This window comes from Camelus bactrianus, chromosome X (assembly GCF_048773025.1).
Source record: "Camelus bactrianus isolate YW-2024 breed Bactrian camel chromosome X, ASM4877302v1, whole genome shotgun sequence".
Taxonomy (NCBI): Eukaryota; Metazoa; Chordata; class Mammalia; order Artiodactyla; family Camelidae; genus Camelus; species Camelus bactrianus.
In genome coordinates, this window is record NC_133575.1 from 6,159,366 (window position 1) to 6,181,884 (window position 22,519).

General features: G+C 48.9%; 1 protein-coding gene and 1 long non-coding RNA gene across 2 annotated transcripts in view; one reads left to right on the plus strand and one right to left on the minus strand.

Moving 5' to 3' along the window:
- Positions 1 to 12,773, minus strand: part of GPR143 (G protein-coupled receptor 143) — a 25,410-nt gene extending 12,637 nt beyond the window's left edge. Inside the window, exons 1-6 of the mRNA XM_074359143.1 lie at positions 11,710 to 12,773; positions 8,860 to 8,966; positions 7,825 to 7,919; positions 4,684 to 4,776; positions 2,345 to 2,454; positions 95 to 203 (exon numbers count right to left, since the gene is read on the minus strand). Coding sequence (XP_074215244.1) covers positions 95 to 203; positions 2,345 to 2,454; positions 4,684 to 4,776; positions 7,825 to 7,919; positions 8,860 to 8,966; positions 11,710 to 12,073 — 878 coding nt within the window. The 5' untranslated portion in view covers positions 12,074 to 12,773. The remainder of the gene's footprint in view (positions 1 to 94; positions 204 to 2,344; positions 2,455 to 4,683; positions 4,777 to 7,824; positions 7,920 to 8,859; positions 8,967 to 11,709) is intronic.
- Positions 1,245 to 19,731, plus strand: LOC141576297 (uncharacterized). The gene is made up of 5 exons (XR_012504634.1): positions 1,245 to 3,242; positions 3,682 to 3,812; positions 8,569 to 9,820; positions 18,129 to 18,377; positions 18,529 to 19,731. It is a non-coding gene; the product is annotated as an uncharacterized LOC141576297 (long non-coding RNA).
- Positions 19,732 to 22,519: the final 2,788 nt, after the last annotated feature.

Sequence of the window (22,519 nt, forward strand, 5' to 3'; positions counted from 1 at the left end):
TCAGGAAAGCAAATGACAAGTGGTTTGCATATCCCTTCCCAGGGACAGTTTAAAAAAAAAAAAGAAGAAGAAGAAGAAGAAGAAAAAAGATTACCAAATAATGAAAACCAGCATGATTTTGAAAAACCGGGTCTTGATCACCGCTCCCATCCGTCTCTCGCTCTCTGTGTAGATGCCTTGTCTTCCTTTCAGCAAGGAGGCCACTGTGAAAAGAGGGGGACTACTCGTGAGGCTCCTTACCTACCCCCCCACAGGCAGAGCCAGGAGAGCCTGAAGCCCCGCCGGACACGCCGTGCCCTCCTCACAGCTTCTGCCTGGGAGTTCTCAGAGCCTCGAGGGGATAGACATTTTTTAAATGTTTACTTTGAAATCACTTTAGATTTACATAAGATTTGCAAAGATAGTACAGAGAGTTCCTGTCTACCTACACCCAGCTTCACCCCAAAGGTAGCATCTTACACAACCACAGTCAGCCTGATCGCCATGAAGAAATTGGCACTGCTACCATACTAGCAATTAAACTCCAGATTTTACCAGGATGGTACTAGTACAGGGACTGTATAAATATGTGTGCGTGTATATATACATATATACATATACATATATATACATACACATATAAACGCATATGTATATTTTGTGTGTGTGGTGTGTGTATATATATATATATTTTTTTTTTCGGTGGGAGAGGGAGATAATTAGGTCTGTTTATTTATTTATGTATTTTTTTAATGGAGGTACTAGGGATTGAACCAGGGCCTCATGCATGCTAAGCACACACTCTCCCACTGAGATACACCCTCCCTCTGGGAATCATATTTTTAATGCTTTAGATTTTTCCTTATAAAAATAACGCAAGCTTGCTTTTTCTAAATGTTGAAAAGATTTAACATTTCTCCTTGTAAAGAAGTTGGAAAATATAAAACAGTTTAGAAAAGAATGAATGGTCTATGGTCTACCCAGAGACAACCAGCGTCAGCATCTTAGTGTATTTCTTTCCAGTCTTTTTTCTGTAAGTCGTTTTTATTTGTTTGATGCAATCGAATCAGCAACTTTGTTTTTTTAAAAAAGCTATGTTTTTTAATTGAAGTATAGATTATTTACAATGTTGTGTTCGTTTCTGGCATACAGAATAGTGATTCACTTATACATACGTTTATTCTTTTTCATATTCTTTTTCATTATAGGTTATTACAAGATACTGAAGTTAGTTTCCTGTGCTATATGGTAAGTTCTTATTGTTTATCCATTTTATATATAGTGGTGTGTGTCTGCTAATCCCAAACTTCTAGTTTATAGCTTTCCCCTTTGGTAAGCTAAATTTGTTGTCTATGTCTGTGACTCTTTCTGTTTTGTAAGTAAGTTTGTGCCAATAATTTAGATTCCACATGTGCATGATATCATATGATATTTGTCTTTCTCTGACTTCACATAGTATGATAATCTCAAGGTCCATCCATGTTGCTGCAAATTGTATGATTTCATTCTAAAAAAAGCTACCTTCAATACACTAGTGTTAAATGAGATATGAAAAGAGTGACCCAGAGACCCACAGGGATCTCCCACCCCTTGACGCTGTGGTCCAGTACTTGACATGTTCTAAAGTCCTACAGTCAACAGCTGACCCTCAAGCGACCGTTCTGTTAGGGTATGTTTCCCTCCATCCTTCTGCACGTGGGGGAGCCACACAGCTTGAGGGGGGTGGAGACCTGCTCCAGGCCACACTTCCCTGAGGATGGGGTGGGGGGTGCAGTGCAGCCCCCTGCCTCAGCCAGGTCTGTCAGGGGCCTTCGCAGACTCACAGCCTCCCTCTTCTGTAGTTCTTACAGCTTCGTCTGACTCACTTCCTGTGTGCTCCTTCCTGTTCACTGCCCCACCAGGGAAAGACACTGGCCCACACGTCACAGGAGAAACCAGGCTCCCACGACGCCTTGGCCCACGGCCAGACCTCCCCCTGGGCTGCCCTTTCTTCTGCTCCCCTCACCTCTGCAGTTTCCCAAGGCACCTCTGGGGCCTCCGGGCAGGCCACGGCACAGCCAGGATGAGCCCAGACGGAAGTGGAAAGTACGGTGGTCCTGGCTTCGCACTATCAGATGCTGACAAAGAATCTGTACCGCCCACGACTCAGTAGCGTTGCTCGCTTTCACTTACTGAACCTACTCACTTGCCCCAGCTGTACTCTGCGGATGTCTCTGGAGGATGACGAATGAGGTCAACGGTCCCAGATAACTGTCTGAGCCCAAGGGCTGGGGCCTTTCCCGTGGCATCGCGACCCGAGGGCTTTCCCGTTATTGCCCTGCAGTCACTGTCTCCTGGAACGGGATGGGGCTGGCCTGTCATTTACCTGCAGTCACTGTCTTCCGGAACAGGATGGGGTTGGCCACGAGGACGAGCAGCAGCGGCAGGTACGTGGTGACGTAGTGGGGGATGGCATGCTCCAGGCCCCTCTCACACCTGAGCAAGGGAAGCCAAGTCATTCTCAAAAACAAAGCTCAGCCTGAACTACTCCGACTTACCGGGAAGCGGAGAGAAGAGGGAGATGCTCAGATGGACACTGACTCTGCCCAGCGGAAATCTGACTCATCTCTCACGTCTGTGGACCAGCAATAAATTGGAGAAGAATAGGGGGAATCAATCACAGTTCTGTCTGTCTCGTAAACAGGGGAGATTTTAAAGGTCCCTGCTGGGAAAAGCTAGAGAGAGGAAAAGACTCTGAGAGGGTGGCTTCCGCATACTGGGTCTCTTCAAAGAAAAAACACAATTCAAGGAAGACGAAGGCACTCAGTGAACTAGTTAGGTTTGGAGCGCTTATGATGGGCTAAGCCTGGCCGATGTCACGGAGAAGACCCAACGTCTGTCCTTGACCTATGGAAAATATGCATGCTTCCTATTTCAAAGGACATTGTGCTCATGGTGATGGGTAATCACTTGGGTGGTTCTGTTCAGAGAGATTTCTGTGGATGGGCCATGGGACTTTGTCACTGTAGGACGTGGTACAGAGCCACACCCAGGGGTGTTAACTGTCAGCGCACAAATGCATCATCTACAGGAAAATGAAGAGAGAATCCAAAGCAAAGGGGAAAGAGGATGCTCGGGCCCAAACCAAGACTGAAGGGGAAAAGCAGAGGCGGGAACAGCCCCCGTGGCCACGGAAGGTGATAAAAATTCAAGCACTCCTGTTTGAATACACCTGGACTGCTCAAACCAGTAGGGGAAACCTGGCGGAGAATGCAGAAGAGAGGGTAAGGAAAACGCAGTGCCCATCTCTTATGGCCTGAGGGTTACACTACCACCTGTGATGCAGCGGGCTTTCCACCAGGCGTTCTCATCTGCAGCTGTGGAAGTGCAATGTGGTCTGGAAGGACTCAAGGGGAGACAGGGGAACAAAGGAAGAAAAGATGACATTCAGAGGCAGGGAAGCAAAGGACACGTCAGTGAGGGCGGGAGCCTAGGGCAAGCGAGGGCTCCGGGTGGTGGGCTGAGAGGATGAGGATTAAGGTGCTTCCCGGGGGCAGCATCGCCAAGGCCATGTGGGGCCCTTTCGCTCCTGGGAGCCTGCAGCCATGGCTCCCTTGTGCCCAGGTGCAGCGTCCCATGGGGGGGGGTGAGTGGTAACAATCCCCTTTCCGATTAAGTGCATTCCTCTGTTACATCTGCTAACTCTACACCTGTCCTTTTAAGGTTCCTGGAGAGAGCAGGCTGTTTGGACCTGTGAGGAGTCACTGTCGACAAGGCAACATCAGTGTGGAGACGTCCCAGGGAGCAGCTACAAGAAATCAAAACGTAAGGGAGAGACACGGTCTACACCACAGGTCAGCAAACTTTTTCTGTAAAGGAACAGATGGTAGATAGTTTAGGCTTTAGAGTCCTCATTGCCTCTGTCAGAACGACTCAATGTGTGAGGGCAGCCGTACCCAGCACACACACAAATGGGCACGGCTGTGTGCCAATAAAACTTTATTTACAAAAGCAGGCAGGGGGCCGGATCTGCCTGAGGGCCGTGCTATGCTGATCCTTGGTCTGCAGTGCCCTAAAATCACAGACTAGAGACAGTGTGCAACCTGTTTTTCAGTTTTCCAGTGAAAACTGGAGCATATAACCTTGGAGGGGCCCAGAGGCTTTACCAATAAGTTCATGGATGGGATTTTCAACCTGAAGAAATGCCTGAGACAATTTCAAAGGCCACGTCTCCCAGCAACCGTGTTCAGAAGAGCACAGGATGGAGAAGTGAGAACGCACAGCCAGCAGACGCTTAAGATGAGCTCTCTCAGAGCCACCCTTGGATTCTTCCAGCATCTCGAACTCGTCCTTAGGCTGTTCGAGTCACCTGCTGCTGCAGAGGAAGCTGGCTGGAAGAATGAAAGATTACGAGTGGGCGCCAGGAAGCGGCGTCACTCCGGAGGGGGTCTCGCCTGGAGCCTGGCGCGCGCGCGCAGAGAAGTGGCCCCGCGCCCCGGGCGCTGCGGGCGCCCTGTGGCACCGGCACCGGCACCGACCCGCACGCACGGGACACGCGCAGCAGCGCAGTCAGCGCGGGTCTCGCCTGCGCGGATCCCTGCGCACAGCCTCGCGCGGCCCCGCACAACGGCCACAAGGCGCCCGCTCGGGGTCGGCGCCCGGGCCTTTCCTGCGGGAGGACGCGCGGGCGGGAGTCGGGTGGGCGGGCTCGCGGGGGCGGCTTACCTGGCGACGGAAGGGTGGTAGAGCATCAGCGCCCCCTCCACGCACAGCAGCGCGGCCAGGCCCCAGGCCATCAGGTGGTACAGCAGGACGGTGCTGTCGGGAGAGGGCCGCAGCTCCAGCCGCCGAAGTGCGGGCCCACCCCGCGCCGCGCGGGAGCCGGGAACCGCACACTGCAAACCCTCGGCAAACCGCTGCCTTGTTTTGCCTCTTGAGTTTGTTTGCTTTTAATCGAGGTGAAATTCGTGGATCATAAAACTAGCCATTTTTCCCCCAATCATAAAGGACAGTCAAATGTGCTCACACGTGTTCAAGAAATCAATCATGTTATAAAAAGTAGTTCATTTGTGTCCCCTTTTCTCTTTTTTAAGATTCTACATATAAACAATAAAACTAGGCATTTTAAAGTGAACCGCTCAGTGGCATTTAGGACATCCACAGTGTTAGGCATCCAGCACCTCTCTCCAGTTCCAGAACATTGTCATCACCCCCAAAAGGAGACCGGGCACCCATCAAGCAGTCTTTCCCGTTACTCCTCTCTCAGCCTCTGGGAACCACTAATCTGCAGTCCGTCTCTATGGCTTCGCCTATTCTGCACATTTCCTCCGAATGGAGTCCTGCTCTTGGTGGCCTTTTGCATCTGGCTTCTTTCACTGAACCTAAGGCTTTCCCGATGGGGAGGAGCGAGGCACAGGTACCTCATGATTCCTCCTCAGTGCCCAGCTCCCCTGGTAAGCAAGGAGCTCCTGGCTCCAATCCTTCCCGAAGTCACCTCTGTACCCAGTATGCAAGTGTCTCAGTGCTCAGTCCAAACCAGGAAGAAGGTCTCTAAGAACTGGGTGGTTACTCCATGTTCCAGGAGAGCAGGGGGGTTTCCTATGGGGCCTCCCCTCTCCCCACCTACCCCTCTACTCCCTGCAGAGTTAACATCTCCATCATGGATGTCTGCACTCCCACACGCCCCACCCCGCAAGGATTAGGAGCAGTCAGCCTGGCAGGTGGGGCCAGGAAGACAGATGCTGGGACCACGTGCAGGGCTCTGGCCCTTCAGACACAGCGGTCAGTCTGCCTCTTCTGTACAACAAGACGGGGATCAGGCTCCTTCAGAGGTACCTGCGGTCACTCAAAGCTCTGCCGGACACCTGGGTGCAACCCCAACTCAGCAGGATTTTACCCCTGAAGATCAGCTGCATGGACCGAGGGAGTAGTCAGAGCTCTGGGCGAAGGACCCCTCTCCAAGGAGACAAGAGAGTAAAGAGAGGCAGCTCATGAGGAGGGAGCTCCAGGGAGGAGAAAGCTTTACAGCCGGCTCTGTGGGCGGCCCCAAGGAGCAGCTCTGTGTTCTGCCTCCCCCATCATCTCTGGGTCCGAGCAGCCCTCTCTGCCCCTCCAGGTATGAGAGCACACAGGGCTGTCTTGCCCAGAAGGCAGAGGCTTTGCAGGACACTCAGAAAACCCAGGAGCAGCTTCCTGCAGAGGCTGAAAGGGTGTGGGAGGGTGTGGAAGGGTGCGGAATCCCTGCATTCCAGACTGCAAGCCTGGGCTGGATAGAGCCCGTGGCCTCGTCTCCTGAGGTGGGAGAGCACGGCCAAGGTCATGGCCAGGCCAGCCCAGCGTCCGGCTCCACAAAGCCTGGGCCTCAGTCTTCCCAGAGCTGGAAACTTGCCGTGGCGCTTGTCCTTGGGAGGCGCCTGGATGTTTTGCATCCTTGGACATTTGCGTCCTGTTTGATGGGTGGGTCCTTGGAAGCCTGGCATCCTGTAGTGTTGGCACATCCCCAACATCTGCCTACCCTAACACTGAGCTCCAAGATGAATCCAGACACTCCCCTGGGTGTGAGCAGGGCTTCCTGATTGCCTGTCCTGGCTTCTCAGAGCTCTGTCTGTCCTCTGGGTCCAGACAGCTGTCAGACTGTCCTGTCCAACCCCAGTGTCCCCTGGATGGAAGTAAATCATACATCCTCCTATGACAGCAGGAAGCATACTCTTCTGCTTCCTTTCAGTGCTGCAGGGTTCCTCATCTTTGCAACTAAATGGTGGTCCATGACACCTCTGTGCCATAGCTCCGATCCCCCCAAACTGAGTAAGGGAACCATCATACTTGCACTCGGCTTCAGGGACAAGGTCTTCTCATGCTGCTCGCTGCCTACCCAAAGTCATTCTCCCTTTTTTCCTAAGTGACATAACCTGGATGCCATGCACAACAGCAGCATGCTTGGCGAATCAACTCTACTTCCTGCCTCCCCCTACAGCGAAGTGTGGCCATGAAACTAAGTTCTGGCCAATAATACAAAAATGTAATTGCTGTGTGAAACTCCCAGGAAGGCTGCTTAAAAGAGAGCTGGCTCAAGGGAAAACAGGCCCCTTTTGTATTGCCCCATTCCTCCTTCCTGCTGTCTGGAATGCAGATTTGATGACTGGAGCTCCAGCAGCTATAATGGTTCATGACACCTTGAGGATGGAAGACACATAATAGGATGGTGCAGCAGAAAGAGAGATGGAGCTTGGGTCCCTGATGTCCATCAGAAGAGCCCTAGGTTGCCTACCTCTGGCCTCCTTTAGCATGAAAGAGAAACTCCTATCTTAAGTCACTATTATTTTATGTGTTTTACATAGGCGAAACTAATTCTCACTGGTACACCTGTTTGGCTGCCTTTGACCCTGACTATCTTCCCTAGAAAATTTTCACAACCAGGTGAGTGACAGGGCAGGGATTCGAACCCACCAAGGCCAAGGCACCAACCGCTGTGGAGTTCCTCCCTGGCAGCCACCGCACCTCCTGCATTCTTGGGCATAAAGTATCAATACATATTTCCAAGAATTTTTATCCCCAAATCTTTAGATGCCGTCACAAATGTTTACATTCATGTCAATTCTTTTTCAAGATTTGTCCAGTTCTAAATATTTAATCTATTGAGTTACTTGTTTTCAGGGTTTTAACATCCTTGATATTTCAGTTCTGCCTCCTGCCTTTTATAAAAATGAGCTGCGACAGATGTTCCTCAGCAGAGGGGCTGGCTGAAAGGTTCTGACGGGCTATGCCTGTCATACAGAAACTAAGACATTCTGGAGCACTCAGAGGTCTCTCCAACCTTCCCTCAGGCAACAAACCGGGTCAGAAGCCAGGCTTGCTTCCTCTGAATACCTCAGTCCAGCGGATCTCCGGATCACCAGATAGGCGTCAACCGCATAGCAAAACAGCCACCAGAAGCAGGCACTGTACAGCAGCTGGATCCACATCTGTAACCGGGGGGGAGGGGGCATCAAAGCTCCTGGAGTCAGGCTCCCGACTACCCCCACCATGAAATGAGCTGGCAGACGCCCACTTCCTCTGACGTCAAGAGGCAGCACATGATAGCCCTCCGGAGACACGTGGACCGTCTTGGAAACCAGGGTGGGGTGTCGCCAGGGACGGGCGTGTGCCTTTGTCCCCGGCCTGCTCAGCTGGACTGGTCCAGCGCACTCTCCCTGTGGTACCCTTGTAGGCAGGAAGGTAAGGACTCAGATGTGTGGCATGACCTCAAGGCTCACGGGGTCTTTGAATGAGAAGCTCTTTTGCCGAGAACAAAGGAGGATGGGCAGGAAGGACCTTCCCAGAAGGGGAAGGCAGGGGCTCCGGATGTTAGAGACGGAACAAGACTTATACTGGGACGGATATTCCACCGGGATGCAGCTGGGAAGCAACGAGAGGGAGAGACGCTGACAATGCTGCCACAGACGGTGGGGTCAGTGCAGCATTCAGTGCCCTCTGAGGTCACTCACTGAAGCACTGACTTTGCAGACAGAGCAATATGTCCATCAAACAGATGTATTTAAATATATCCTTTGTTAAAGTAAAATACATCCAATAAATCAATAACATTCTTTTTTCTTTTTCTTTCTTGGCCAGCTGGTTTTGATTGTGGCTGGATCTAAGGTAAGGATTGCATGTGTGTTTAAGGACGGGGGCACACTAACACAGCAGTTCTCAAACCTGAGTGTGCGTCAGAGCCCCTGGAGGGTTTGTTAAATCACAGGTGCCCACCCCCCTCCGATTCCTGGTCAGGGGGTGGGGATGGGGAGCTCGGAGCATCTGTGTTTCTAAACTGCAGTGGGTTGGTGGCAGGGTGGGGACCACACTTTGAGGACACAGCCTGGCAGGAGCAAAGGGCAGTGGAGAGATGAGGGGAGGCACACTTACTGCACTCCCCACACAGAAGGCGGTGGGCCACATGTCAGTCCCATTCACAGCTGAGATGTCCACGAAGCTCGGGAATCCTAACCACACCGTGGACCGGACTATGATACCTAAGGGAGAATCAGGTAATTCTTTGAATGTGGTTCCATTTCAAATCTAAAGCTGACTTGCTGCTCTGTAAAAAGGATGGATGGATGGGTGGATAGGAAGGAGAGAGACAGAAGTGAGGTAGGGAGCAAGGAAATAAACACACACATTGGCGTGTGCAGACAGACAGAAAAAACAAGACTCAGAAAATAACTATTATGGTAATGGAGCAATCCCAGGCACTCTGATTTCAACTGAAACCAGCATTAGCCCTAAGTTTTTTTGTTCGTTTACTTGGCACTAAGAAATGATTATGTCAATAACAATCTGTATTTTCTCGTCCAAGTGAAATATTCCTCACATAAAAAAGAACTGAAAAAGCACAATTCTGAAGTTTGAAAAGTTCTTTCATTCTTTAAAAAAACACATTTAAGATTTTCACAAATTAGCTCTGGATAATTTGATTTTGACCTTTATGAATTGTGAGTTCTCCTGGCTATTTGACCCAAATATCGAATTCTCCTCTAAACAGTACACACACTTTCGGTCCATATGAGGGGTCTCTGCTGGGTAAGGTGATACCCGCTGTTTAAGCGCACACTGCGTGGCGTGCTGCTTTTCTTCGGCACAGTGAGTGATTGGTCGTTTTCAGGATACAGCACTGATGTGAGCTCAAGAAATACCGAATTTTTTTTTTTTTATTTCTAAGTGAGGTGATGGATGTTAACTAAATTTATTGTGGTCATCATTTCAGGATAAACGTAAAACAAGTCATGATGCTGTCTGTCTTCAACTTACACAGTGCTGTGAGTCAGTTACAGCCCAGTGAAACCGAAAAAAAACAAAACAAAAAACAACAAGACCCACGCCCTAAGAGGTAGGCATCCGTATTTCTTATTTTCCAGTGAGGAGTCTGGTCACCAGGCCTCCCCTGACTCCGGCTTCTGCTCCTTTGCCCACAATGCCGTCCTCCCTTCTAAAGGCCGGAGGACATCCAGGTATTATTTCACTGGCCCTCAAAAGATCTTTGGGTACATCTCTACTTCCAGATATTCAAGTGACAGAAATTAAATTACTGTGAAGGTGCGTTTCCAAACTGCTTTTTAGCAGAATCAGGAAGAAACCAGTTTTCTATGGAATTGTCATGCCCCAAATTGATTTTAGCCCTAATAGGAAGGCACTATTGTGTCCTGTCTCACTCAAGTCTGAGACAGTGAGCAGAGGTTCCACAGCATTTACCTGAAGTCATGAGTCCTCAGTGCCTCCAATCGCACGAGCTGGAGCGGGAGAACCAGGCCCTGGGACACACAGCCACCAGTGCCCAGACATCTGCCCCCCCGGGGGGGGGAGGTAAAAGCTGCCGCCACCCCTCAGGGCGTGGAGGTGGAGGGCACTGCAAATGCCACCAGCAGTGGAACAAACCAACTGTAAATTAGCATTTGTGAGACAACTGAACATATGCCAATGATATTAAGGAGTTGGTTTTCATTATTTTAAGATGCTAATGACACTGCCGTGATATATATATTTTTAAAATTCTTATCTTCTTCACTCATATGTATCTGTATGGATGAAAGGATATAAACTCTGGGATTTGCTTCAAATTAATCCAGTGGAGACTGGGATGAGGGGATGGGATGTAGATGAAACTGGGTACAAGGGACACATCATATGGTCTCTACATTTGTAGATGTTGGAAATTTTCCAAAATAAAAAGTTATAATGCTCAGCAATATGGAGCTTAGAGGCCTATAAAAACATGCCACGCTAGAGGTGAAAGCAGGGGTCAGCCAAGCTTCTGTCAAGGGCCAGAGAGAAAATATTTCAGGCTTTATGAGCCATACTTTCCCTGTTCAACACACCCCCCTGCCCTCGTAGGGCAGAGTTGGCCGAGACGACACACAAGCGCAGGGCCTGGCTGTGTTCCCATGAAACTGCACTTACGGACGCTGGCATTTAAATGTCATGGAATATCTCCATGTCAGGAAACAGTCTTTTTCTTTAGATTTTTAAGAAACACTTTAAAACTTAAAAACAGTCTTAGTTCATGCGCCATAGAAAAGAGGCAGCAGGCAGTATTTGGCCTAAACTGCAGTTTGCCTGCCTGTGGAATAAAACTCAAACTTGCATGGATGGATGGATGGATGGATACACAGATGGTAGATGATGGATAGATAAAATTTTATTAAATATATTTTTATATATTATATATACTTATATATTTATTTATATATATAATATAGATTTATTATATATATATAAAGGAGATACAGATATAGACGTATATAAAGTTTTCTTCCTGATTCTGCTAAATCACATTGGAAATGATGTGTGTGTGTGTGTGTGTGTGTGTGTGTGTGTGTGTGTACACAGAATAAGAACTGCTAGTCTCTCACTGGTGTAACAATTAAGGATGCATTCTGTTTTCTGGGTTTTCCTTAACAGCGCTGTCTAGTTTCCCTGGTAAGCTTGCAGTAACACATTAAGTTGGTTTAGAAAAGGAAGAAAAAAAAAGGGGGGTCCCCTGAGCCACCTTTTACCGACCATCCAGCTTGCAGAGTCCCCTGAGTCCCCTGGCCGCCCCGTCCGGTCCCTGGGGAGCCGCCTCCGGCTCAGTCGTCCCGCCTCGCGGGCCGCGCGTCCCCCCGCGCCGGGGCCGGGTCCCAGCCGCGCACTCCTCCGCGCCCCCGGCAGGTAGCAGCCCCGGGCCGCGCGCCCTCGCCCGTGCTCGGGGCGGGTGCCCACCCGCCGGCCGCGCGCCCTTACCCAGGCAGCCGAGCACGTCGCAGGCGATGGCCGCGCGCAGGATGCGGACGGAGGCGGGGGCGCGGGCCGCGGCCGGCGGGGAGGCCGAGAGGACCCCGGGGCCCGCGGGCCGGCGCCCGGGCAGCAGCTGCAGGAGGCCGAGCGCCAGGCGGAGCGCGCCGCTGCCCAGGCACAGCGCGTGGAAGGCCCGCGGCTGGAAGCTCAGCACGAGCTGCGTGGCGGCGTCCCGCGTGGGGCAGCAGAAGGTCCCCAGGCGCGGGGAGGCCATGGCCCGGGCTCGGGGACGCGGCTCGGGTCTGCCGGGACCCCGCCGGCCGGCCTGGGTCATGTGCTTGCTGGGCGCGCCGGGGGATGGGGGTGTCATGTGCCCTGGGCCTCCCCATCCCCGCCCCAGCCCCCCGCGCTGGCAGAAAAGGCGCCGGGCGGGGTGGGGGCTGTGCGCCTCCGCGAACGCCGCGAGGCCTCACGAGGGTGATGCTTGGTCAGGAGGGGGGGACGTGGCGAGAGGAGGCGGAGGGCCGAGGGGGAGGAGGGCGCCAGGTGGGAGAAGTCCGCTCGCTCTCTGCCCTTGCACGCAGCCTAACCGGGGCTTAAGTCTCCGGAATCCAGAGCGCCCAGTCCTACCACCTCGTCTTAACGGATTTTACCAGGCAGCGCGCCTCGGGCCAGATCTTCCCCGTTTGGGATTCCTACATTCCTAATTTTGATTCGTTACAGACTCATAAACAGTGGCTGCTGTGACTGGCATTAAGGCAGTGCTTTTCTTTACGGTCCCTCTTCCCCACGGAAACAATCCCACAGCGCTAGGATTTTCCTTTTAAAACCAACACGTAAATCTTAAAGAAAAGAGGAACTGCTTTGCCTAACCCGGCGCGCGCGCGCACGCACGCGCACACACATTTTATACCTTTCAGGTGTAGGGTTGTTTTGGGCGTTGTAAATTAGCTTTCAAGAGTAATTCTGTTTAGAAAAAAAGTTCAAGTTTATTCAGATTTTCTTAACTGCTTCAGTTTTTCTATGAATTTCATTATACGTTGAAAACCACACTTTATTCTATATGCATGCAAATTTCAAAATGGTATCAGTACTAAAGATAATATACTGAGTAAAGTTTTTCTGAAAAAAGCTCTTCAAGGTTGAAAATCAAAGAGCCCCCTCTAGGTTATGGCTTTACTAACCAAAGCTTTATTTTTAAAAAAGAAAAATCCCGGCTCCATCATATTTATCATCAATAAACCAAAGAGGCGCATTTGCAGCCCACCCTTTGGCCTCTCCCCTCAGTAAATGCGCCCCTCTCTAGGTTTTTCCCAACCAACCAAAGGTAAGGCATCCCTACTGTTTCCCTCCCCTTCTCATAGTAAGCATGCAGACACTTCTAGCTCATCTGCATTTCCACCACCAGCTTTGCAATTTTTAAAAATTTTTATTTTTTTAATGGAGGTACTGGGGATTGAACCCAGGACCTCATGAGCTATATATACACCATCCCTCCAGCTTTGCAATTTTAAGTAAGGCAGAGTTTGGGCTCAGCTCCTAAGCCTTCTTCCTCGAAAATCACAGGACTGGGCTTCCTGTTGGGACCCATACACGGAAGGCAGCCAGATGGAAGCAGCGCCTTGAACAAAGAGCTGCAGACGCCGCCGCTGCAAAAAGATCCGGCAGGCATGCCTGTAAGCAGGGGCAGCTGCTTGGATAGACGTCACACCGGCATTGTCAAAACCTTAACCGCCCTCGGTGTTACACACTTGCTTGTAAAGACAGTAGAAAACATCGATGAACTGCTCCCCAAATGCTAATTTGTCCGTCCTTTCGAAAGCATATATCTTGCAATCTGCTTTGAAATAGTTCATCTTCTCCTTCATTGGCTCTTGGAAAGCAGAAGTGGCTTCTGGAGGTCAGTGGGTGGGATGTGCTTTAAAAGATAAAAATGAAAAGGAGCATCTGTTCGTTTACTGTAATGCCAAGGGTTCGGGTGGCCAGTCTGCGTAGGAATGTCACTGCATTTCAATCTCTGTTTCATGCCCAAGCTACACATACCCCAGCTCTCTGCTTTTCCACGGGCCAGCCTGCAGGCTCTGAAGGACTCAGGTGCCAGTGTTCAAGAGACAGGCTCCAGGGGGATCAGCGGTCAGCATTAGCTTGGGGAGGAAATTGTTACAAATGACGATTCCTGGGCCATCAGTTCAGATGTTATGCTACAGATGGGTCTCAGAGCAAACTTGCAGAAGGACAGAAAAGATTGCATTTATTAACTGTCATTAAAGTAAAACAGCTTGAAACCAGTATGAGAAATAACACTGAGATGACAGAATTTTTTGTGACAGTGCAGTTACAGTATGCAAAAAAGTAAACAGGTAAAGTGCACACACACACACACTCACATGCACACTTGGAGGTGGGAACATTTGGAAGGACTGCGGATGAGAAAAATACACAGTGACTGCCGAGCCAGGGTCAGGGGAGCACGGGCATTGAGGTATGTGTCCAGTAACGCTCGGGGCCTTTAAGTCTATGAAGTTCAGTTTTGCATCCACCCTCGGCCCTCCTTGCTCCCAGTCTAGCACCTAGATTCCATGTTGTGTTTTCGCAGTCTGGGCCACCAGGACTTTAGTGCCCTGGAAATGCCCCATCGCCCACAAATCACAATTAGCCTGCCAGTCCCACCTGAGCAGCTCTCCCTGAGAAGATTCAGATTCAGATTCAGATTCAGGAAGTTTGGGGTGGGGCCTGAGACTGCATTTCTAGCAAGCTCCCAGGAGATGCAGATTATGCTGGTCAATGCTTTTTTTTTTTTTTTTTTTCCAATTAAAAAAATTGCAGTTTGGTCAGTTTACAATGTGTCAATTTCTGGTGTACAGCATAATGTTTCAGTCATGCATGTACATATGTATATTCCTTTTCATATTCTTTTCATTATAGGGTTACTATAAGACACTGAATATAGTTCCCTGTGCTATACAGAAGAAACTTGCTGTTTATCTATTTCTTATACAGTAGTGTGTATCTGCAAATCTCGAGCTCCCAATTTATCCCTTCTCACCCCTTCCCCCCCATAACCGTGAGTTTGTTTTCTATGTCTGTGAGTTTGTTTCTGTTTTGTAAATAAGTTCATTAGTGTCGTTTTTTAGATTCCACATATGAGTGATATCATATAGTATTTTTCTTTCTCTGTCTGGCTTACTTCACTTAGAATGACAATCCCTAGGTCCATCCATGTTGCTGCAAATGCCATTATTTCATTCTTTTTTATGGCTGAGTAGTATTCCATTGTGTGTGTGTGTGTGTGTGTGTGTGTGTGTGTGTGTGTGTGTGTGTGTATACACACCACACCTTCTTTATCCAGTCATTTGTTGATGGACATTTAGGTTGCTTCCATGTCTTGGCTATTGTAAATAATGCTGCTATAACCATTGGGGCACATGTATCTTTTTAAATTAGAGTTTCCTCCAGATATATGCCCAGGAGTGGGATTGCTAGATCATAGGGTAAGTCAATTTTTAGTTTTTTAAGGAATCTCCACACTGTTTTCCATAGTGGCTGCACCAAACTACATTCCCACCAGCAATGCAGGAGGGTTCCCTTTACTCCACACCCTCTCCAGCATTTATCTTTTGTGAACTTTTGAGTGATGGTCATTCTGACTGGTGTGAGGTGATACCTCATTGTAGATACAATTTCCATTTCTCTGATAATTAGCAATACTGAGCATTTTTTCATGTGCCTATTGGCCATTTGCACATCTTCATTAGAGAAATACTTGTTGAGGTCTTCTCCCCATATTTGGATTGAGTTGTTTGTTTTTTTGTTATTAAGTTGTATGAGCTGTTTGTATATTCTGGAAATTAAGCCCTTGTCAGTCGCATCATTTGCAAATATTTTCTCCCAGTCCGTAGGGTGTCTCTTTGTTTTGTTTATAGTTTCCATTGCTGTGCAAAAGCTTATGAGTTTACTTAGGTCCCATTTACATACTTTTGCTTTTATTTCTATTGCTTTGTTCCTACTTTGAACAGCAAAGGTGGTAGAACTTGTATCTCAACCTGAAAAAGAAAGGGACATCCAGGCCATGCTGAAACTTGGGGAGGGATTAATTCAAAAGAGATGCAGAGAAGATGATCAGCATCCCAAGAGCCACTCTAAGAGCAAATGATGAGACGTAGGGCTGGAGGAGGGGTGAGGAGGGGTGAGCAATGTCTCCCTCTAGGTCTGGAGGCCCTGGTGAGTGACAGATGTTTGGGACTCACTTGGTTGGTTGTTTTTTTGTGCCCCACCCCCCAGGGACTAACCTGGTTGTTTTTTGCTTTTGTGTTTTGTTTTTTGTTTTTTTTAATGGAGGTGCTGGGGATTGAACCAGGACCTTGTGCATGCTAAGCATGAGCTCTACTACTGAGCTGTACCCTCCCCCACCAGGGACTTACTTGGGACAGAAGTCAGGATGCTGGGAAGAAAAGGAAGCAAATGGAAGAGGAAGAGGCCAGATAAGGACTCGGGGAGAGACAACAAAAGCGACATTGTGTTGAGAGAGAGAGAATGTTCTGGCAATCTTCTCAGGTTGAAAATTAGAGTTCACCCTGGCCTAGACAAAAGAAGAGGCAAGGGCTGTGACAAACTCCTACTGAATGTCTTTTCGCACTGGGGAGCATCTTGGTACCCTCCAACTAACCTATGGAATCGCAGACAGTCCCACCTGATTATACACTGTTTTAGAAGACATATCCTGTATGATGACATTTGGTCCCTGCAACAAAAAAGGAGAAAAAGGTTTTGTGCTGAATGAAAATTTCCAGCACCCAAAAAAGGAATGTAGTGATTTTGAAACCCAGTGCTCAGCCATGTATTTGAGGTCAATGGACAAACATTCAAAGCCAATTAAAAGCAGACTCTTTTACATACATCTGCTGTCTTGTAGCGGCTCTAAAAGTGTACACACACATATTTTGTAAGTTGTGGTTCTCTGCATCTGCCTGACTGTCTCTTCAATTTGGGGGACAATGGCTTGTGCTGTGACCTCACTTCCCTGACGGATCTAAGAAGAATTGTTGACTTTTCAGCTTCTTCCACTTTTTACTTGTTAGGATGAAGTGGTGAGTGCTAACTCCTGACATGCCAGACTAGAAATCACACTTTATTTTCTCACAGTTACGGTGGCTCGGGAGTCCAGGCACCCTTTGGCTGAGTCTCCCATCACAGGGTCTCTCAATGGCTGCAGTTAAGATGTTGACCAGGGCTGGGTCTCATCTGAGGGTGTGAGTGAGGAAGGATTCACTTCTAAACTTAGACGTTTATTGGTGAGTTTCCGTTCTGCACAGGCTATTGGCCAGAGGCCACCTTGCGTTCCTTGCCACCTGGTCCTCCCCACAGGGCAGCTTACAACATGCGGGTCAGCTTGTGAAAGCCAGCAGGAAGGATTCTGCTGCAAAGACAGACGTCCCAATCTTTGTAACCTAATCACTGGACTGGTAACTCATCACCTTTGCCGCATCCTTTTGGTTAGAGGCGAGTCACAGGTCCTGCCCACAAGCAGTGGAAGGGGATACACAGAGAGAGAACTCCAGCAGGTGGGGCTCATGGAGGACGCATCTTAGGGTCTGTCCACCACAGCTGCTCTCAAGGTTGTGTGCTGGGGCGAGGGAGCTGCAGTGTCCACCCCTGTCTGTCAGCCAGGAAGGGCTGCCTCTGGGGTGGGCACTTAAACTCCCAGGCACGTCTGGCCCCCCAGGCTTCCTGAGATCACTGGCGTAGTGAGTTCCTGCCACCTGAGGTGGTCCCAGGCTGCCTGTTGGGGATGAGTGAGTATGTTAATGGGGTGCAAGGCTGACACGGCTGGAGTACAGAAAACATCTGCTGTCCTCTCTTTTCAGAATTGAATTTGCTGGGTTTTACCCTGTGGAGTGGACAGAACTACTCCAGGTTAGTTACAGGGCTTTAAGAGGATAAAACGTTTTGCTGTGGCTTGTATCTTGGCATTGAGCCCCGTTTCTGTCCCCTGGAGAATTCAGCAGCTCTGCAAATATTTCACATGATGAATGGGGTTTGAACCGGGGCTTAGAACCCCGAGAGTCTGATTTGTGGTTTTTGTCGGGGATCGACCTCCCCGAACAAAACACGAGAGTCTTGGCTTCTGAAGGAATCTCGTCCTCTCCTCTGAAGAAGCAACAGAAACTGATGGGTTGAAAAATAATGCGGAAAAGTACGACTTCATCTCTGCAGTGGTCAGAGAGTGAGTCTGTCAGCTACGTGGTCTCAGCCTGGGAAGAGGTGAGACCAGAAGAGGGAAGGAGAGGGCGGGGTTTGTGTTCTGAGAAGAAGGAGGAAACTAAATTAATCTGAATATTATTACCCCACTGCCTTCCATGCGTTGGCAGCATTAGATACTTGAAGTCATGCTTAATACTCCCATCCACCCATCTTTTTATCTCTAGTTTATGCATAAGGGACCAGAAGAGGCGAGGAAACTTGTCCAGGGTCACGGAGGTGGCAGAGAGAATCAAACCCAGGAGGATTACACTGTAAGCACCGGAGGGGAACTGGGGGCTCATTTCCCTGTCAACGTGTCTACAACCTGGTCAGACCGAGGAAAGCACTTTCGCCACACACCACCTGGAAGCAACACTTTTGAGAAGCTGGAGGCAGCAAGTTGAATTTGATGCCATCCTTGCACTTTCAAGGAAGTGAGTGAGTGTGTATGTGGGGGGCGGGGTGAGGCGAACAGATGGACAGGCATGTATACATGTTACGTGTTTCAAGCTTTGTTTACATATTATGTTTCTTTTTGTGCACACTATACTAATACAGTGAAATGGAATGATTATTTCTGGGCAGGCTGTATCCTCTGGAGTCCCCACGCATACCAGACTGTCCAGTCTCAGATACCTCACAAAAAGGACTAAATCCACTCGTTAACCACAGACTTCGGTTGATTTTGAAGTGACTGCTTCACGGGTACTTCAGGGGCCCTGAGCAGGGAACAGGAAATCCACAGTAACCTCAAGGGCTTGGCTTGCGGTGAGAACTACCACGTGGCGGTGCGTAACACAAGCTGGCGTGCAGCTGGCCGTGCGCACCACAGAAATGTTTGTCTGGTACACGCACCAGACGACAGCTCAGTATCAGAGGGACTGAAAGGCACTCACGGAGAAAGTGTGGGTCCTTCATTCCTGGGGAGGGGGGACCTGATGGTTTAAACATGATAGCTCTTCCCCCCAAGTCTTTGAGTCTGCATTGCTCATGGTTGAACGTCTCGAGTAAACCCGGTCCACAGCCCCAATCTCTCAAACCTGTGACAGTTCTTTAGTCTATGACACGGATCAGGCAACTTATTAAGAGGCTCCATATTTTAGCCTTTGCAAGCCTCACAGTCTGTTGCGATCACCCAGCACTGCTGTGGGGGCCCCAGAGCAGCCACAGGCAGAAGGTAAACAGATGGGTGTGGCGTTGTACCAATAAAGCTTTATTTACAAAACCAGACAGCTGGCCCCTGGGCTGTAATTGGTCTTTTGTGTCAAACTAAGCACACCAAAATAATAATAAAGTAAGAAATATGTATGGGCTTCTGTCATTTTGTATTTGCTAGATTTGCTAGATTATTTGATTCTACTTTAGAAAACATGAGAAGCTCTGAAGAAGCAAGCAGCTCATGAGACACATGAGACGTCTAAGTAAGCAGAGCATATGGGCGCTGCGCAGAGACACAAAGGGACTGCAGGATCAGGACCTCAACATTGGTGAGGTCGTAAGTTGGCCATCACTGGGGACACACAGCCTGGCCACTCACCTCTGCCTGACAAACACAGCAAGCGCCCACGTTGCTGGGCCTGTTGGCCAGCAAGCTACACCTGAGGCCGGCGAGCTTGCCCGAGGTCGCCCAGCCGTCAGGCGGCCTGGACTGCAGGCACCTTCTGCTGCTGAGCCCCTCGCTCACCGGCAGTTGTGGTGCTCCTGACTGCACGGGCAGCAGGGCAGGCTGCCGAGGCAGAGAGAGGCACGTGCTCACCCGGGAACTCAAGATTAAGGTAATGTGGCCCTTCCCCTCCGCTGCATCCCACCCTGCATGCGTCCAGGTACCCACATTCCCCCCTTTCTCTTAGTGCTTTAAATCACTTAATGTGATTTAAGCATCATTAAGCATCGTGACTCGAGCATCTCCATCCGGTCTCAGGGACAGCCTGGCCAGTTATGAACTTGGTGGCCACCACTGAATCAAAGTGACTTCCCACAGAATACCTTTGAATCATAAAGCTGGCCATGTTAGAAGAGTCGGTCGGGGGAGGGCAAAGCTCAGTGGCAGAGCGCGTGCTTAGCATGCATGATGTCCTGGGTTCAGTCCTCAGTGCCTCCATTAAAAAAATAAAACAATAAATAAATAAAGCTAATTACTGCCCCCTCCTTCCAAAAAAAAAAAAGCAGAGTCAGTCAGGAAAAGGAAATTTTTCTGGGTAACGGTGAGAAACCTGGCAGCCACTACCTTACCCTTGAGGTCAAGGCGACTGATGCCAGTAACAAGCCATGTGGATGTCAAGTACCCCCGATGTGGTGTGCTGAGGGGGCTACTTCACCTCGGCGTGTTCCTCCCCAAATCCATAACCCAGTCTAGTCATGAGAAAAAAGTCAGACAAGCCCACATTGGGGAGCTTTCTGTGAAATACATGACCAGTGCTCCTCAAGGCTGTCCACGCCATGAAAAACAAAGAAAGATCACAGACCAGAGGAGGCTAAGGAGATGTGACAACTAAATGCAATGAGCGGTCCTGGGACATTGGTGCACAGACGGGAAATCCAAATAGAGTCAGTGAAGTCGGGAGCTTAGTTACTAGTAACGTACTGATGTTCCTTTCGGAGTTTTGACAAAAAAAGCATAGTTATGAAAGATGTGTTCAGGGAAATCAGGTAATGGGTATGCAAGCTCTTTCTGTATTATCTTTGCAACTCTTTTGTAAATCTAAAATTATTCCAACATAAAATAAAATGTAGCTTTTAAAATACAGTAACACAATAGTTCCTGCAGGCCTTCTACAAATGTAATTGGCAAAAGTAAAGACGTATCATACTTAATTAAATTTTTAGAAAGCTGCTGTCTGTGCCTGGGAGAAATCTCTCGGTTGTCGTAAAAATTCTGCCACCTTTCAGACAGCCGTCCTCGGTTACTTCCTGTTATTTCTACTGCTAGTCAAATACTTCTACATTCCTTGAAGTTCAAATAGATTGAATTGAAACAAATATTTTGGCCAGCGGCCAGTGAAGGCATTTCCAGCACCCGAATCAGCAGCCCTCCAACACGAAAGAAGTGAGTCGCTTCCGTTTCCAGGGCCCCTCCTTCCCACGCAGCACCTGAGTTATTTCAGCTCTAAGGATGTACAGACGGTTGGTCCCTTTCTCCTTGTGTGTGCGCTAGTGATTGTGTTGTGGGTGAGAGGGAGAGGACAGAATAACCTTTTTTTTTTTTTTTAATGAAGTACAGTCAGTTACAATGTGTCAGTTTCTGGTGTACAGCATAATGTCCCAGTCATGCATATATATGCATATATTCATTTTCATATTCTTTTTCATTATATTCAGATATTGAATATAGTTCCCTGTGCTATACAGAAGAAATTTTTAAAATCTATTTTTATATATAGTGGTTAATTTTTGCAAATCTCAAATTTTATTGAGCCCCCACAGTGTCCAGACCCTCCTGGCTGTCGTTTTATTCCGTGGTTCTTAAAGTGTGCTCTCAAATGAAAGCACAAACTCAGCATCGTCAGGGGAGCTCGTTAGAAGGTCAAGTCCATGGAAGCCTTGTATAAATATCTTTATTGTTTTTTTTCCCCCTCAAAATGTGGTATTTGAAGCTAGAAAGGCATTCATTGCATAACCACGCAAATGATACCGTAGTGAAGGAGCAGAAAGTTCATCTTGCATTTGGGAAGACCAATATGTTCAAGGATGTGTCACCGAAATCTCCAGTGCAAGGTCATTTTTTGCTGCTTGGAAATTGTTTGTGCTGGTTTTCACTAGAACAACCTGGATGATATATGGGACCCGTTTTTATGCCATGATTTAGTTGGCCAATCTATCCCCAACTTACAAGCGAGCTGGGTCCTAGAAGGTGTTCAAGATTTGAAAAAGATATTCCCCAAATACAGTGCTACAAATGAAGGTACGGCTGCCAGGCTGGCCTCACCACTCCTGTTCTGTCAGGAGCCCCAAGCCCTGCCCCGGGAAGAGCTCTGATCTCTGGCCCTTGACCTCAGCTGAGGGTCACCGCAGCGGGGGCAGGGAGTGGACTTGGCCCTGGCAGGGGGCTGCTTTTTAATCCTGCCTTTCCTTCCTCCTTCCCTCCATCAAGTCTCCCTAATTTTGAATTTTGAAGCAGAGGTTAAGCTTCTGGTGCCTCTGAGAGCCCTGGGCTTCTTTCTTCTTCAAGCAGAGGAGCCCACCTAGTACCAGAGACTCCAGGGAGAGAGAACAAATCCTAAAGCCGCCCCTGAGATCCTGAGTCCCAGGTTAGATCTGCAGGACAGCAGTGACAACAGATGATTTTTCTCCTCTACAACTCATTCCCCAGGTGAAAGTGTTTTCTCTCTGGCAAAGAAGTCACCGCCATTCCAAATCCTTGCTGGGATGACAGGGAATGGGGCTCCCTTAACCTGAGCAGAAAGCCTGGGTCAGGCCTGCATTTGTGGTTTTAAGCCAAAAAATTTCAGGATAGTTTGATATGAAGTGACATTTTCAAGTGTCCTGGAGAGTCAGCCCACTGCTCAGCCCTGTTGCTGTCGGGCTAGCTGTTTCTGCCCTCTGCCCCTGTTGGCGCAGACAGCCTATTCCCTGAAAC